The sequence below is a fragment of the Parus major genome, chromosome 1 (assembly GCF_001522545.3).
Source record: "Parus major isolate Abel chromosome 1, Parus_major1.1, whole genome shotgun sequence".
NCBI lineage: Eukaryota > Metazoa > Chordata > Aves > Passeriformes > Paridae > Parus > Parus major.
Genome location: NC_031768.1, coordinates 69,705,953 through 69,722,977, shown reverse-complemented (window position 1 = coordinate 69,722,977; position 17,025 = coordinate 69,705,953). Strand labels below are relative to the sequence as shown.

Sequence of the window (17,025 nt, the reverse complement as noted above, 5' to 3'; positions counted from 1 at the left end):
AAGAGAAAAGCATCATTTTGTCTAACTATATTTTGTTCAGCTGTTCCAGACCAGATGAAGACATTCCAGATATTGCATAAGCAAAGCAAAGATCCAGCCCAGAAGCAGCCTTTTACAAAGATGTCTGTGACAGAGGATTTATCTTCTGTCACCTTCTTGTCCACCTGCCATTTTCAGTCAGGCCACTACAAATCAAATGAATCTTTTTTAAGCCACATGATCCAGTGGGGGCAGATGCTGCTTTTTGTTTGAAAGACAGCTTAAGATTAATTCCATGGTATGAAAGCACTTCAGCCAATGAGCAGAGTTACTAAACAGTCAATATTTTAACATGATTACTGCAATTATGAAAAAAAGTATCAATATCACACACTGTTTTACACTCAATTATCTCACTTGTAGCATGAAACTTATTCTAAATTAGAGTACTTAAAAAAATTTGGTTTCTATGGCATGACACTCATGTCACTCAAGCAAGAACTTCAGGTTCTCTACAGATTTGTGTTCAGGACCAGTTTTAACAGTGCATTTAATTAAGCAGAGGAGTCACTGCCTGGCTGGTGCATTAACACAGCTTCAGCAAAGGTGTCCCTTAAGCACAACCCCTCCAAGTCTGAGCAGCAAAGTCACAGGTTAAATAAGGTTCTTACCTCAGAATCAGACACAGGTAAAGGGTCTCCACATATGCAGTGACTGAGAAAGGAGCTCATGAGAGTCATTTTATTTTTTTTTTCCGCAAAGTCTTGTCCATAAGAGCTAGAAATGTGAGCACACTCTCTGCATAACCAGCCAGGCAAAGTTCATACCATGATCCTGTACTTTTAGACTGAGGGAAGGACACGTCACACGTCATCTCATAATCTGCTGCTTACACCCTTATCTTGAGCAATAACATTTGCAGAGGACTGCATTCGTTCTGCAGGACTCCACCTACAGTACTGATCCAAATGACAGCCAGATTAATCTCTGTTGTACAACAAACAATGCTGAAGGATGTGTGTTTTTAGTCTTAGATCTATAAACTGCACTGAATAATACTAAAAGAGAAAACATAATCCTGTCACTGCAAAAACCAGGGGAAACTGGACTGATAACCTCACATCCCTCTAAGTGGCCTTCTCAAGCAGGACCTGATCAAGTGACCACTTACTAGCAAGAATAAAAATATCCAGTACACCACTCATAGGCTCCAGTACTGCAGTCACTTAAGCAGAAATGTGACTCTTGACATCGAGAAAAAAATTCTGAGGAAACAATTGTATTCCACCTGTGACTGGCTTTATACTGGTGCACCACTGCTGACCTCAAATTACCTTCTCCTAATGAATCTTGTATAAGTGAAAGCAGGTTGATGTTATACAATTATTACTGGGAACATCTACAGATGTGTAGAGATATACCTGGCACTTCATGTAGGACGAAAATCAAAATCTCATGCACTGGCTCATTCATTGTAAGTACTGGTCAAAATTTTCAAAGCATTTTGAGATTTCTGAGAAGATCTAAGATTATTCCACATTGGATTTTCTGAAATTCACACCTGCTAGACTAGCAACAGCACAAGATCACAACACTAGCAATCAAGATTATTAATCTTGCCTTTTAGGCTGTATCCTCAGATAGGTTTCTTCTGAGACTGCAAATGCAAACAGCTCTGCTTGTTTGTGCTGATGCAAATGAATTAATTTTATCTGGATAACTAAATTCCTACAATAGAAAATTAGTTATATCATTGTATTTCAACTGCTTTCCTTATTCCTGACAGCCGTGTATCTACAAATACAACCATTTAAAATGAACATTTACTTCAATCCAGGTTACATTTATATTTGCTATTGCTCCCTTCCAGTATGTCACTCTTAGCTGCAGATTCCCACATTTAAATTTCAATTCTGCAATGGAGCTGTCTGTACATTAACTAGATAATAAAGCTGTCATCATAGCCAGGAGAAATCTAGGATGAAATTTCATTGCCTGAACATAAGCACCCAGGGCCATTTCAAATGTTCAAAGGAATTTAAGATATCTCTACGTGCCACACATCATGCAGGTATGACACAGGACCTATGGGAGGCCTGGGCCATCCAGAAGCAGCCCCTGGGGACAAAGGGAAGCCTGTCAGGACATCTCCAGCAGTGCTGGGTCTTTTATGTTCCAGGAATCAAGCTGGACCCCTTAACAAGGGCATTTGGCCAAGCCTACTGAGTGACCATCCAGGCAGCACTACAAGCAGGAACCAGGTGTCAAGTGGGATTGCAGGTAGGTTTAGATGGAGCTACAACCATGTTCCCTAATGCTGTGGGCAACCCTGCTTGGTCCCCACTTCCTGCTCCAGAAATGTGCAGCTTCACCATGAGCTATTTGACAGCTGCCCCTCACTTCACTTGACAGCTATTTTTAGTTGGGCTCAACTCCAGGTGCCACATCCAGGTGCTGTCAATGCTGTGCTCCCCAGGACCCCCAGACCACACCCAACAGGCTACAGTGGGAGCTCTCCCAGGCTGCTCCCAGGTAAACAACTACACCACAGAGTCTGTGCCCAGCCAGACCAAACCCCTCCCATGCCTGGGCCCAGACTGATTTCCCAATCCAGGTACAGCAACTTCAAGGACTTGATCGTGATCTCGCTCAGCTCAACTTGGCACTGGTACAACCCTGGTCCATTTAATGGCACATGACTGCTATTGGCATTCTCTGTACTCATTAATAACCAAGGTAAGCAACATCAGCATAAGGTGTTTCATCACTGAAATCTTAGCTTAGCCTTTAGAGCCCAGCTCTCCAGCTATTACTCAGACCATTGTGTACCTTTGATAAATTCAGCACTCAGAACTGATTTCAGAGGAAGTGCTGCCCAAAGAGCACAAGATCTGATTTGTAGAGTAGTGATAAAATATTGCTTATGTGGATGCAACTTTTATCAGTGATATGGCAAAGAAATTGCCAGTACCTGAAATTGGATGGCAGGACTTTCACTGATGCAGATACACAAACCATGAATAACCATTCATCCTCTATACCTGACCCCATTCCCTGCTGCAGAGAAAGACCAAAGTAGAAGTCTGACCCAACAGAATCTGCTGCTGGTCAGCTTCCTGCTGTGGGGACACTTTTGAGGGCTGACACCATGATAACAAAGTTAAGACAAGCCCTGAGTGATTTGGGTTTTTTTTGGCTTGTTTTGTTTTTAGGTCAATGTGTTTGGCCAATAAAAATCCCCACTTTATAAAGCTCTTGATGACTGTATACATTACTGAGGCTCCCTGACCACTAATCTGCATTTCAACCCCTACTGTTTACTATTTGGATTTTTAAAATTTTATCTTTATGCTCCAAATGCAATAATGTTCTATAACATTCACTTACAGACAAAGTATAAGGGGACACTTCTCTCCTGAAAAGTTTTGTCTACCTGGTAATCTTCTGGGAAGTCACAAGTAGGGACCTCTTGGACAAAGACTCCCAGCCTTCCTTCTGCTTCTCCAGGGAAGGCAGTATCCTGACTCTGCTTCTCCTTTTTCTGACAGTTTTTTGGGTTTTTTGGTGGGTTTTTTTTTTTTTTTTGGGGGGTGGGGAAATTGTTTATTTTCCTTAGCTACACAGTAAGTTGCAATACTGCTTGTTCTATTATCTCTGTATGTTTGAGCTGCTTGGCTGAAATGTAATTTTGCTAACTACTGCTACCTCCTTCTAACCCAAAGAAAACAACCAAAATCTAACAATGCCTATACAAAATTACATATTAATTTCCAAGTGCAATTTATTAAAATGTGTGATAAATTAAACAGATGATGATTCTGACTAAGTTACAAGGAAAACCTGAGTAGGCTGAGAAGTTTTGGAACACAATTACTACATATTCTCAGTGAAAAGTTTTGATGGGTAGTCAGTCGTGTTCTGTAAATTACAAGGCTTGAAATTATCACAATATTTGCGCTAGGCCGTGTAGGTATCTTTGTATTTTGATCAAGAATATACATTTCTGCATACATTTAGGGATCTATATAAAAATGTCCAAATTTCTTACACTAGCAATAACAGCTATATATTATAATTGGTGACTATTAAACAGCTATTATTTCTGCATAAGACAGAAACTGCCAAATCTTAGGAACTCAGCAGTAATATTAGAATTGGCTTTTCAGTTTATACAAGCCACCAAACATAAAAAGGGCCAAGGGATTGTCACCTAGTAGCTATAAATTTTTTTACCACCTTGACCTAACACAGTAAAAGTCTGGACATGTCTCCACCCAGGTACATGATAAAAGCTAACTGCTGCACTTTTTCTTGTTGATAAATAGCAGTTGGGAGAGCATTAGTTGAAGTCCATTTATCAATACTAAATGAGGTCAAAAGCTTGTTTTATGTTTCATGGACATGATCAATACTTTTTTTTTTTTGCAAACTGTTGCGACAGACACAGAGATTATGAAACTCTGGATAAATAAAGCATCCCAGAGAAAATTAATTTATTGTCATTCATTTATTCAATTTCTAGATTTTATAAAATGATTCTGAAGTGTTAAGAGAGCCCAGTGACCCCCTATTCATCCAACAGTGATTCCACAGCAATAGCTACCATGGAAATGACTGCTTTTGCTGTAGAAGAAAGCACACTTTAAGTAATTGCATCTTCAATCACAAGCAAACTGGAATTATTAAACCAGTCCAACTCAAGAAAATTTCCATCTCTTCCTTTCTAATTAAACGCAAATTGCACTATATCCTTTTTCTTTACATCCCTCTGCCACTAACATTTTTTCTTTTTAATAAGCCTTTGAGAAGACCCCACATAAATGCATTGATTATCTATCCCTAGAATACCAAGGGCAATTTGACCAGTGGCCGGCAAGACAACAAAATACAATCCATGAAACAACTGCAAAAAGCACATGCTTAAATTACACCTATATAGAGAAGCAAAGCAGAAACAATCAAATACAACCGTGGCCAACATTTAAACTAAGTTTTAGCTGCTTGGAGGAAAACCTGCCTTTTATCTTCCACTTTGACGACCCCTTGCCCCCCCCCAAAAAAATTTGTCTGCAGCCACAGTTTAAAAATTTGCAAAGTGTTGCTTCTGAGGGGGTCTCCCTAAAGCAATACCACTGCACTACACCAGTATAAGCTTTATACTCACAGAATAGACACAGGAAATACTATGCATTTTAGTAAAGAAAAAATATATTACTGTGCCCTGTGACACAGCAAAAGCAACCCCCATTAGCAATACAAACTGCTGTGGTAAAACACTCATTTTAGAAATTTTAAAAATTGGGAAAAAAAGTTTGTATAATTCTCCTCTTGGGATCCCAAAGCATTTGTGGTGTTCTGATTAACAAATACACCTATAAAACCACATTAAGAGATCAGGCTACATAGATACAAAGAAAATTTAGCCATATTTTTCTAAGGCCTTTTAATGTAGGTTTGCTTCATTTAACCTGATCCTTGAAAGCCTGCTTATCGCAATCAATGATAAAGCATAAAGCTTTCCCTCTCAGCAATATGCCTCACCAAGATTAGCGAGTTCACCTTGGTAATATCCATGTTTCACAGATAAGGAACAGATACAAAGTTAAGTCATGTAGAAGTACAGGGCAGGACTGGAAATGACGAGCGGATCTCATGATTCTCAAATCTGTTCCTCAGCTTCAAGGATTTCCTTTTTCCTCTCCTCTAATTCACTTCCAGAACCAAATCAGCCAGCATATTTCTGAATGGCAGAGGGGAGGAGTTTACAGGGAAATGTACTTCCTTTGCAGAAACAATCTTATCACTTATATAAAAACGCCAATGTGCTAAAACCAGAAAACCATTTCCTCTAGTTTTCTGGTGACTTGATACTTGGGGATGGCTGGATGATGCTCTTATACTGTCCCTTCTTTCCTTTAGTATCTGAACTGGAATAGCAAGCATGTGGTGTATATTAAAGGAGTATTAATATTCTCTGCTTCTTTTACATGTACACATATTAATAACTCCTAAATAAATCCCTAAGTATTTTCTCAGAACACCGCAGAACAAGTAACAGGTCTAAAAAAAAATTTAATTTCCATTTATTTGGCAAAATGAGAAACTTCTTTCAGGCTATCTTTGTAATACCCACTGTCAAATCTCAAAAGCCAGATGATAACCACAGGTTGGAAATGGAACCTTATGCTAGCAAAGCAAAACATAAAAAGCCATAAGCCTCTGCCTCTATTCAGAGTCTCTCCAAATTGAGGTCCTCTGGCTCCTCACTCTCTCCACCCTTCCAGAGCAAAGCTGCATATTTCCTCCCCAAGTCCTAGCAGCAGTCACAAACACAGCCTGCGAGGGGTGGAGCTGCCTTGGGCAACTCTACCTCTGCCAACTATTACTTCCTAGAGCACGGGGTGTGGGCACGGCTGCTGTGCTCGCTTCCCCCAGCACTCGGCTGGTCTCCAGCCTGCCACAGCACCCTGGTGCCGCAAGCAACACAGCAGCCTCCAGATGCCAGAAAGGTAAAATGCAGGTGGCTCGGTATCACTTTGGGTATCTCAACCACCTAGCACTGAAATGGATTTTCAGTGCCAACAACTCACCACACTTGATGCAAGAAACCAAATCACATGGCCAGAGGTGCTGTTCCACTTCCTGGGGTACTATTTATTACTCCTGATCCCAGGGTGAGCAACAGCTGGGTATTACTGAGGTGCCACTGGAAAGCTACAGCAGAGTCAAACATGAGACTCTCTGGAAAGGCAGAGGTGCACAAATGCAATAAAGAAAGGGTGCAGCTTGCCCCAGGCTAACTGCAGTGAGGTCCACCTGAGCTCTCCCTGTCACCATCCAAAACATTTCTGCAGGGATGACAGTAACTCCTCTATTATCCTACAGTTTTCAGGAATGGCCAATTTTATTAAGAACTGCAGTTACTTGGTATGAAATTTAACCCAATCCAGAATTCAGACTACTGTCATGACTGCCTGGTTTTTCTTCTTCCTAGCAGTGGGTATAGCAACAAATGATTATGGGCTGCACCAAATGGATGAAAGCTCTGCTGCTGAAAGCTTTTGCTGCGATAGGAAGATACTCCTGCCATTTGAGGGCTCCTTGCTGCATTATTGCAGCAATGGATTCTGCAATTTAGGTTTGTAGCAATGCAGTGGTTTCTAGTCTAGCTGTGGGCAAATGCATCTGTAAGTCACTCACCGGGTGACTGTGGGGACATTGTGTGAATGCATCCTGACTTGTGCAGAGCAGCTCAGAGTTTAGTGCAAATCCAGTGTTGCTTGGTCTAACTGAAACCTCAGTTTTCTGTAAGATGCTGTTGAAAGACCCTGTGATGGGGTTCTGCTGCTCTACCCCCAGGCAAGACTAGAATGCCCCTGGAGAGGTGAGCCCTCGCTCCAAATTACAAGCCCATTAGGAGTAAACCCAGTTTCAGAGATTCCCCCCACTACTTCATCTGACTATCCTTCACAGTTTATCACATTTACAGTTATACATTAACACCTTAGGTTGATTAAGCTACACTCAAAACGGCAGGTGGATGAACCAGAGGTGAATAAATCCAAAAGGAAGGGTTCAAAGAGCTGAAAGCAGCTAGCTCCCAGGTGTGCTCGTGCCCAGCCATGTGTTCCAGAGGCAGGAACTACAGACGATGATCCTGGCTCCTTGCAGGCAATTGAACATGACTACATCCAGCTACCACCCCTTGGTCCTTCACTGTGAGGACACTTTTTGAAGCTAGAAATAGCAAGGACAAACAGCGAGGCAATATCTGAGTCCTCTATATCCCACCCATAAAGTTCTTCCTCTTCATCTTTATAAGCTGTCCTCCAGGTTAAGTCCTTTGTGCTTAATATTCAGAGCCCAGAGACCTGTCCAGGAAAAAACAGTTCAACTCTGCCAACAGCTGAGCACTGGGGACTTTATGATGTGGACTAGTTGGGACCAGCAGCTTTTGTATGGCATGAACATAAATGAGTTGACAGACAGGTCTTAGAATATTTAAAATATTGTCTGCAAATATACTGTGACTCAATCATAATTACAGCAGAGCTACCTCTTCGCTGTAATTTATCATTCACTTATGGCTATGCAGATAAGGTACTCAAGTAATAAAAAGTCTGGTGTACTGTGAAGCCAGATGCCAGCAAGGCAACCTAAATTCCAAACACTCTATGAGATTGTGAAAGACTAGGTGAAATGTCAAATAACTTGATTTTTACTTTTTTGTAACAAATTCAGAACAGTGTTTTGTTCAGGCAGCCTCAGTGGCTGACACACACCAGTCCAAAGCAGACTAAATTTTTTTATTATTATTCCAGTGACATGGGGCTCTTTCTTCATGAAAGCAAAGACCATGTGAAACACTCTAAACAAGTACAAGCTTGTACCTAATCATCTCTTCATGCTATTTGAAAGCAACATATTGAATATAAATGCAGTAGCATGAAGCAGACAGTGGCAAAGCATGGGATGTCACAGGTGAGCTTTGGTGACTCACACCTCTGTAGCTTCAGAAGTGCTGAGGAATGGATCTAGGCTGCACTTAATTAGCTCTTTCCTGGGAAGCAACCTCCATCAGGAACAAAAACCAAGAAATCTCCCCTGCTCCAGTCCAAATCTTGCATTTTGGTGAAACCATCAAAGTAACAGAGGTGACAGGACCTCAAGACTCAATCATGTAAGAAAAAACCAACCAAAAACATCAATTCTGATGAACAAATAGACATCCTTGCATGAATACTGCAAAATCAGCTTTACACTGGTGGGGAAATATAAGGTAGAAATATTTAGTTTCCATATTTGGGAAAACATAGAGATAGTCCAAATTCCACAGATTTCATTTGCTGACTGATCTACTAGATGAGTGAGTAAGGGAATAAACTACACTTACTTCCAGCAACGACAGCCAGACCTGGAAAGAGATCCTATTTCAGCCTGACTGGTTAGGACCTTCTAAGCTTTGTACCAAAATACATCTTCAAGCTTTAGTGGCTGTACTGGAATACATACTGGCTTAAACATGAAATCTGAACAGAAAGGCAGATCCATGAAACATGGAAACAGTGCACAGTTGTCCATCAACACAGTGTATCTAAGGTTCAGACAAAATTTTTAAAATGTGTGATGACCATGGCTCCACACTACATCTCAAATGATTGCTGAGAGAGAACTAAGCACTCAGCCATCATAGAACAACCTGCTGGGCAAGTACAGTAATGTAATGCGGAGGTGTAAGGTAAAAATGAATTGTAGTCAAAAGTTCAAACCCCAGTGACCTCATTGTGTGAATATGTGGCATTCAGAAAAGTGCCTACAGGCTGAATAAACTCCAATTAAAAAATAACCTGGCATAAGTATCTTTGGTGCCAAGCTAGCTCCATGCTGAGGGAAGTGTGCTGTAAAGCAGGAAATTAAATCCTCCAAAGAAACGGTAGGAAGAAACCATACCACTCTACCTGTTTTGCAGTCACTCAGTGCCACAGCTTTAGGGTTGTGTAAGAAATGAGGAGCAGGCACGGAAAAAAGAAACAACAGACTTTATACTCCTTGTGTAGTAAGATAAAAGCAGACCCTGTCCTGCACAGCTCCTGCTTCCAACCCACAGCTACCACCTCCAAAAACCTTGTTTTTTTCCATCAGAAGAGGGGTCTGTCTGGATGCAGCTACACCATGTGAGTGGCCACAGCTGTTTTTACAAAGCATCAGACTCCAGGCAGTGCTCACAGCAGAGTGAGGGCTTACAGCCAAGGGGCCTATTCCCTGGGCACCACTTCCTCCATCTTTTGCTTGGACCATCCCATATTGCCTACATACCCACTACATGAACCCAGAGCTGCCACAGAGCTGTCTGTATTTTAGACAACTGAAGCAAGTACTAAGAGACACTCACAATTACCCTAAAATATGTTATAATATAAAGAGAAAGCTTAAATTGCATGTTAAATAATAACAGAACATGGTGTTAAAACTAAAAACTGCAGTAACTTTTATCCACCCCATGTACACACATTCATGTAAAAACTGTACTGGTTTGTTGGGAGCCAAAGGGAAGGACCAGATTAATTTCTTTTGGGTCATGATGACAGCTCACCACTAGATGGTAGATGAGTAGCATTAATTCCACCTCCCATTTTATTCCTGAGAAATACTACTGGCATCCATCCACACTAGGGCTCTTGCCTCCTCTGGCAGTGTGAAAGTTTCTCCTTGCATGTAAGTGAGAGTTTTAGAAAATATGGATGGTAGGAACAGTTCTAGGGCTTCAGAAGAGGAATAACCTCTGAGCCCAGACATTTATACACACTGAGATTATTTTTTCAATCTTTCAATTGCTTCAAACACACCAGTAAACAAAATTGCCTTTCTCCAGCAGAAGGACAATACTGATAAGCTCTGTAACCATTTACAGTTAGTTTGCAAAAACTATGCCAAGCTTTTAAAAGTAGAACAGCTTCACAGACATTTTAAAACTTGACAGCATGAAAGGCTGAAGCTTGTGCAGCTGCAGCATTGCATTGCCTATCTCATACCTAAGGTCTAAGATACTTTAGTCAAACTGAGGTGGCTTAAAAGATATACCCACTTTGAGAATGACATGCATACTTATACAGATCCAGGTGGATTTTTGCCCCAGTGAGCTGGGGTTGAGCTAACCTCACTGCTTCAGACAGCTGCATGTCTGACAGCTCTTCACCAAAGATGCCAAATCATTACAACTTCTGTGTCAACTCACACCATGTTTTAGGCGGGGGCATGGTGTTATCATGTGAATTTACCTCAGAGGTGATGCAATATATCTATCTACCCATTCACTGAGAGCATGAAATCACCCATTAGGTGCTGTGAAAACAGTGTCTTCACCAAAACAGTAGCAGCACACTCAGCCCAGCATCCAAAGTATTGCTATCTGCAGTTGGCAAACAAATTAATAAGCAAGCAGTTCACCCTCAGTATGGTCATCATTGTACAGCAAAAACATTGGATACAACTGAATGCTTAAACCTCTGTACTGTGTCTTTCACGCCACACTGCTCTACAAATATTACTATGTTCTGCAAGGCAAAGTGTTTTACAGTAAGTCAACACTACTTGAGAATACACAGACTCTTTAAAAAAGAGCTTTCAGTTTTGAAGGAAACACAGCCAGCTGGTAAAATCTGACACAGCCACATGACAAGGTGGTGTATCTGCAGGGTGCAATGAGCTGCCCTTGAAAACGCACATGAATAGCTTTGCTGCCAAAACTTCCTTTGATATTAATGTGCAAAGAAAAAATAATTGTACATTAGCATCCAAAGAGAATATTTAAAATAAATAATTGCTGTCAGCATATTTTAGCAATAACAAGCTGCAGCAGCCATTACTTTGCATTGTTTGCATTGTTTTGCATTAATAAAGACAAAACCCAGTAGGAAATATACATCACTTCTGAAGGATTTTGCTTTCTTTCTTACCTCTTCCTTTTTCTCTTCAGTACCAGAGGCTAAATTTAGGCTCAGCTGAGAGTGGCTGCTTATGCCACTATCTTCATTTCCATCATCATAGTACACAGTCTGCACTGAGTCTTGGAAGCAAACAGGATTCCTGCCCAACTTCAGCCCCGGTACCTCAACTCTCTCTTCACTCTCCGATGAGCTCAGCGACAACGTGCTGTGATGGTTTGGACACTGGAAATTCATACTGCACTTGACTTTCCCTGTAGTTGGACTTTGAGGCTTTGGAGTTGTTGGCCTGACTGGAAGGTGAAGGTTTTCGTCTTCATCTGTACACTGCTGGGTAGCTTTCGGTTCATCTGAGTCTGAATAAAAGACTTCATTGGGAAATGGACTAATGTCGTTCAGAGTAGGTGAAAAGCTATCAGAATCTGGGATACCTGATGACGTCCTGAGGCTTTTATCTTCAGTGACAGCTACATTCATTTCAGCCTCCTTATCCTGAGCAATCACAGGGCTTTGCAGGCAAGGTGTTCCTGGCAAGGAAGAGTCAGGACTGGATACCGAGGAGGCGCATCTCTTCCTGTCATGATCCGTGCTGCTGGAAACCCTGCGGGAGTAGTCATCGTGCAGCCTGCTGTTAGACCTTGTTCTCTGGGACAGCTCACTGGGAGAAGGAGACGTGTTCTTGGGGCCATCCTTCTTCCTTGCAACATCTGTAACATTACTGACAAATTTCAAAACTCTGTCAAAATCCTTTGCTCTGATGGGGCTCTTCCATCGCTTGGATCTCCTCTCAGGGTTTCCACCACTTTTGTCAGAGTCAGCAGAGGCAACACTCACAGTCCTTGCTGGCATCTGTTTTTCATTTGCAACCTTCAGATCAGCAAGGTTTGAGGTGGACTTCCGTTTGAATGAGCTTTTCTTCAGAAAGTTCAAATTATCTGAACTTCTGCTTCTCCAATAAATGATCCTGTTGTTTTCAGAGTCTTTCACGAAAATTTCACAGATCTTTGGCTCTGCGATGACAGGTGATGTTGGCCTAACACAGTTGTGGTGACTCTGAACTTTATCTGTGTCCAGCAGGTTTATGCGACCAGCACCGTAAGCCCGCCTGATGCTGCGTGAGCGGTGAGTGTTCCTCAGGAAGGACTCATCGCTCTCCTCCACATCTGAGCAGTCAGAAGCTAAACCATCCACTGCATTCTGGAAATCATGCAGAGGCCCTGAATAGGAATATCTGTTAGTCTGAACTCGCACCACTGCTCCATTCGAACCATGTTTGCCTATGCTGTTCTCATTTGAGATGTCTGAGCATTCCCTTGCTTGAATTCCTTGTTGAACTGAAGATTTCAACTTCTTGAAAGATCCCATCTTTCTGATAGAAGAAAAGGCATTCCACGTGGATGAGTTGCCCATCAAAACCAGAGAACGAGGCCTGTCAGAGCTGGAATTAGCCCGTTTCCGAGGAGTGGTGAAAAAGCGCATGATTTTGGAAGGGCTGAGCTTATCCTCTTGAAATTCCTCCTCAGGGCTGTTGCTAGTGCTGTGTCCCCCATTATGACTGGCACAGGTAGTCTGGTTTTGAGGCTCTTTATTATCCATAACTATACAAGTAACGGTGGTACCATTTCCACAGCCATTTGGAAATGTTGTCATGCTCTCAATGCTGTAGGCATGGAGGTGGAGGCTGGGGTAGCTCAAAGCAACACTGCTGTCTCCACCAGCTGACCTTGCTGCCTCCCCTTCATCTGCTGCACCTTGCCTTGCCTTGCCTCCACATCGACTGGGTGAGCTGAGCTCCTCAGGCGGTGCTGCCTGCATCAGGAAAAAAAGCACCACCATTAAGAAACTTTCTTACAAAGTCCCTGACTAAAAGAAGTTTCAGCTACATTGTAAGAAATAAAGACACACACAAAAGGATGGAGTTCTTCTATGGCAAACAAAAGTGTGTTGCAGGGGTGCAGAGGAGGCATTTGTAACTCAAAGTATATTTGCATTCCTTAGCAATTTAAGAGACCAGCATAATTTCAATATGTACTTGTTTCTCTAATGCTAATCAGTTAATAAATTCACTACGACTAACACACCTACCTTACAATGGTAAATACAATCCTCACATGCACTTAAGAGAAAGAAATTCCCAGTAACAGCTATCCAGCCTTCCTCCTCAGGCGCTCAGCACTGAGCCCCAAGACACATGGGAGATTTTAATCTAAAGCACGTTCATCAAGTGACATCTAATTCTTAAACAGGAGGCAAGGAAGAGGAAAACAGGCATAATTTTTCCTAGACTTGCTTTCTGTTGGATGACTTGACACTTCACTGACTTATCTGTCCCCTGGCACATAAAATCCTAAAAAATTACATCAAGTGCACAGCAAAGTCTTTTTCCCTACAAAAGAAAACAAGAATTAAAAGCAGTACACCCAGAAGCCACCCTATGCTGTGGTGACAGCAAGATGAAAACTCAAATGTGAAAGTGACTGGAGTGTTTGGAACATGTGTAAGGGACCTCCTCCTCCTCTGAGCCTGGGAGATCCAGCAGACCAGATCACACTCCAGTGCCTGGGAAAGCTGTGTGGAGACCACCGACCATGTGTCTCCTGCCCCACACAGGGGTCTTTGCCAGGCAGGCAGGCGTTTTCCCCACCATGGTAAACAATTCCCCGAAAACCACCGGGATGCCCAGGCTGAAGCTAGCTCCACCTTAAAAACAAAGCTCGTGGCACGGTTCTTTCAGCAAGGGGCAGTGGGATGTTCGAAAACTTGCCACTGTCGGGCGGGGTCATGGGGGGATTTCCCCCTCGCCCCGAAGCAAGGAGAAAAGGCGTACAGCTGTGCTTTGGGGATAGGCGGCAGCCCCGGACCCTTCTTTGTGTCCTTCCCATGGCAAGTGCCGCGGGGGCTCGGAAGGCAGCGGGGCCGGGGGTTAAGGGGAGGCGGAGGCGCAGCGGCAGGAGGTGCAGGAGCCCGCCGGGGGCTCCATCGCGGGGACACCTCCGGGGCGCCCGGCGGGACCCACAGAGCCAGTCCCCACCTCCACGTGAAACGCGGCAGCTGGGGAGCCCGTGCCCGCTGGCTTTCAGGCTGCTTCCTCCTGAGAGAAAGCACTTGCAAAGTTTTGCGAACCTCTGCTCCTCCGCGGATAAAAGGATTTGCTTGCGCCTTAGCGAGACGCCTGGAACACCTCCCGCCGCAGTTTTTAATCCCCGCTATTGAGGGGTCGCGGCGGAGCGTGCCGGGCCGCAGGGCAGGACAGAGCCGGACCGAGCTCCGCCGCGGCCGCACCGGGCCGGACAAAAGCGCGCCGGGCACCCTCGGCCGGCCCTTGCGCCCTGGTACCGCTCGCAACTTTCCGCGCGGAAAGAAAACATGGAACGAAATACGACCGCAAGACACTGCTCTCGACAGGGAAGCTGCCGCAGAAAGCGGCTCTGGGAGAAACTGCACCTGAGCGAGCAGAAGAGGAGCGGGGGTGGGGGGCAGGCGGCAGAACAAACACAGCGAGGCGAGATTTAAAACCCAGCTGATAGCATGGAGCACGTAACAACTTCCCCGGGAGGCGACCCCGGAGCAGCACCCTTACCTGGGGACAGCCGGGGCTCCCCGCCGCAGCCGCCGCGCGTCCCGGCCGCTGCCCGCTCCCGCATCGCTATGGCAGCGGCGCCCGGCGGGGCGGGGCGGGGCGGGGCTCCCGCGCCCCCCCAGCCGCTCCCGCCAGCCCCGGCCCCGCGCCGGCCGCCACAGTGACTGCCGCCGGGGCTCCCGCGCCGCCGCTCGCTGGAAGGAGCCTGCCTTGCTTCCCTCCGCCGGAGGAATGAAGGGCCGCGCACGGATGGCCGCGTTTAGGACCTTAAAAGTTCCCTCGATGGTGCCCCGCCTCTCCGTCCCTAGGTCCGTATGCCTTGCTCACGAGTGCAGCTTGCACGGTCCATTGACCAAACTCACGCTTGGTTCCCAGGCTCCCTTTCTGTCCAAAACCTGGACGACTTTTTGGTCTGCTGGTATTCCTCAGACTTAACAGCAGGAACAGCATTTTATGCACAATTTGAACAGAGTTCGCATACTGCAAGGAAAGTTTTGTGAGACAGTGTCTTATAGCCCTGTGTCATGACTCTGGGCAAAGACCTGTACGAGCTGGTAGTCTCCTTGCTCAGAAAGTTTATTGACCGAAAAATATTTCTACACTTGGACTGGAGCTGTAGATATAACTTCAACATTAGTTATAATTGTATCTCAGGTAAGATGCAAAAAGAAATTGGAACAAGACAGACTGCATGGCAGAGAAAATGCCTTAAAGAACTAGCAAAGGCCATCAGCCCCACTGCCTCTCCTCTGAGACTGGTGTGACTGCACACGCAGTGTAATTACTTCTCTGGAGAGCAGTACAGACACACTCTCAAAGGCAAGGTGTAGTTAGGGGATGAGGCAAACAAATGGGCTTAAGAGATGCAGGTCAAATGAGGTAGCAAATAACTGGGAATGACCACAGAACTCTCCGGCAGTCAGCAGCAGCAGGTACAGCCTGCCACCAGCCCTGCTCTTGCAGCCACAGCTTTCTGCTACACCCCGTGGAAGGAATGAGTTTGGAATAATGACTCAAATGAGGGGGGGAAGTGGTTGCTTTACAGTGCTGGGCATGGGAAGCAAAGGAGAAATAAATGCAGCTTAAGACTGGAAATGCTGACACTGTATGGAGAGGGTCCATATGGACTACGGCTGGTGATCTGTGTTAGCTAGGGATTGCCTGGAGAAGTTCTTGTGTCAGTGCAGACAAGAAGTATCTGCTTCAGACCTTGGGAAAGGGACATTTCTGAACTCGGTGAAGTTGATTAAACAGGGAAGAAAAAGTCCTTAGTGGCAACATTATGAGGAAAATTTCATTCATATGGGACAAGAAGCATGTCAGAAGTTAGGTTAAAAACCACTTTCAATAGGTCTTATAAACTTATCTCACAGCCTCCCTAGTATCTATAAGGATTTGTGCTGGACACTTAAAAACTTCTAACAACATTATTCAACCCTGGGTTCCAATGGATTTGTGTTCCTATGTTCCTTGAAGTTCTTTTCCAGAGATACCCCAGGTATATGCATCACGCTCCTTTTGAATATACTTTTAATCCACACACATCCTCTGCCTGCTCAGAGAAAGGAACCTTCAGTTCCTCAGGTGTCCTCTATCAACGAGCGTGACAAAAAGACAAAGCAGAGAAAACTGCTGAGCTGAATCGAGCTCATTTGGGCCTTTCCTTTATCCAGCCAACAGTGTTTCTGAAACTTAAGAAATCCTGATAACTGTGATCTGAAAATATCTTTTAAATGTATTTGAAGTTCATCATCAGATTAAACAGGCTTGAAGAGCTAGAAATTATCAAAGAAGTTACTGACAGTTTAACAAAGTGCTCACAAAAACTTCATTTCCTTGGAAAGCCATACTAAAACTCACTTTAGATAATAAGGTAAGAATTTATATTGCATGTTGTATTTTTTAAATGTCACTACATTTAAGGAAGAAAATACCTAAAAAGTTGCAGTTACAGATATAGAAGTATCTAGTCAATTAGATGTTCATCAAGTTTCTAAAAGTAAATAGTTTTAATCTTCCAGA

The 17,025-nt window shown here is 43.8% G+C and overlaps 1 protein-coding gene across 4 annotated transcripts in view; it reads right to left on the bottom strand.

Moving 5' to 3' along the window:
- The window catches only part of SPATA13 (spermatogenesis associated 13), a 68,640-nt gene that overhangs the window by 27,686 nt on the left and 23,929 nt on the right, over positions 1-17,025 (bottom strand). For 2 of the 4 annotated variants that reach the window (XM_015622207.3, XM_015622222.2), the window contains exons 1-2: positions 15,004-15,090; positions 11,436-13,232 (exon numbers count right to left, since the gene is read on the bottom strand). In XM_015622207.3, coding sequence (XP_015477693.1) covers positions 11,436-13,073 — 1,638 coding nt within the window. In that variant the 5' untranslated portion in view covers positions 13,074-13,232; positions 15,004-15,090. Of the gene's footprint in view, positions 1-650; positions 872-11,435; positions 13,233-15,003; positions 15,091-17,025 lie in introns of those variants that run through there. The other 2 variants (XM_015622215.3, XM_015622231.1) reach the window with 2 other exon arrangements.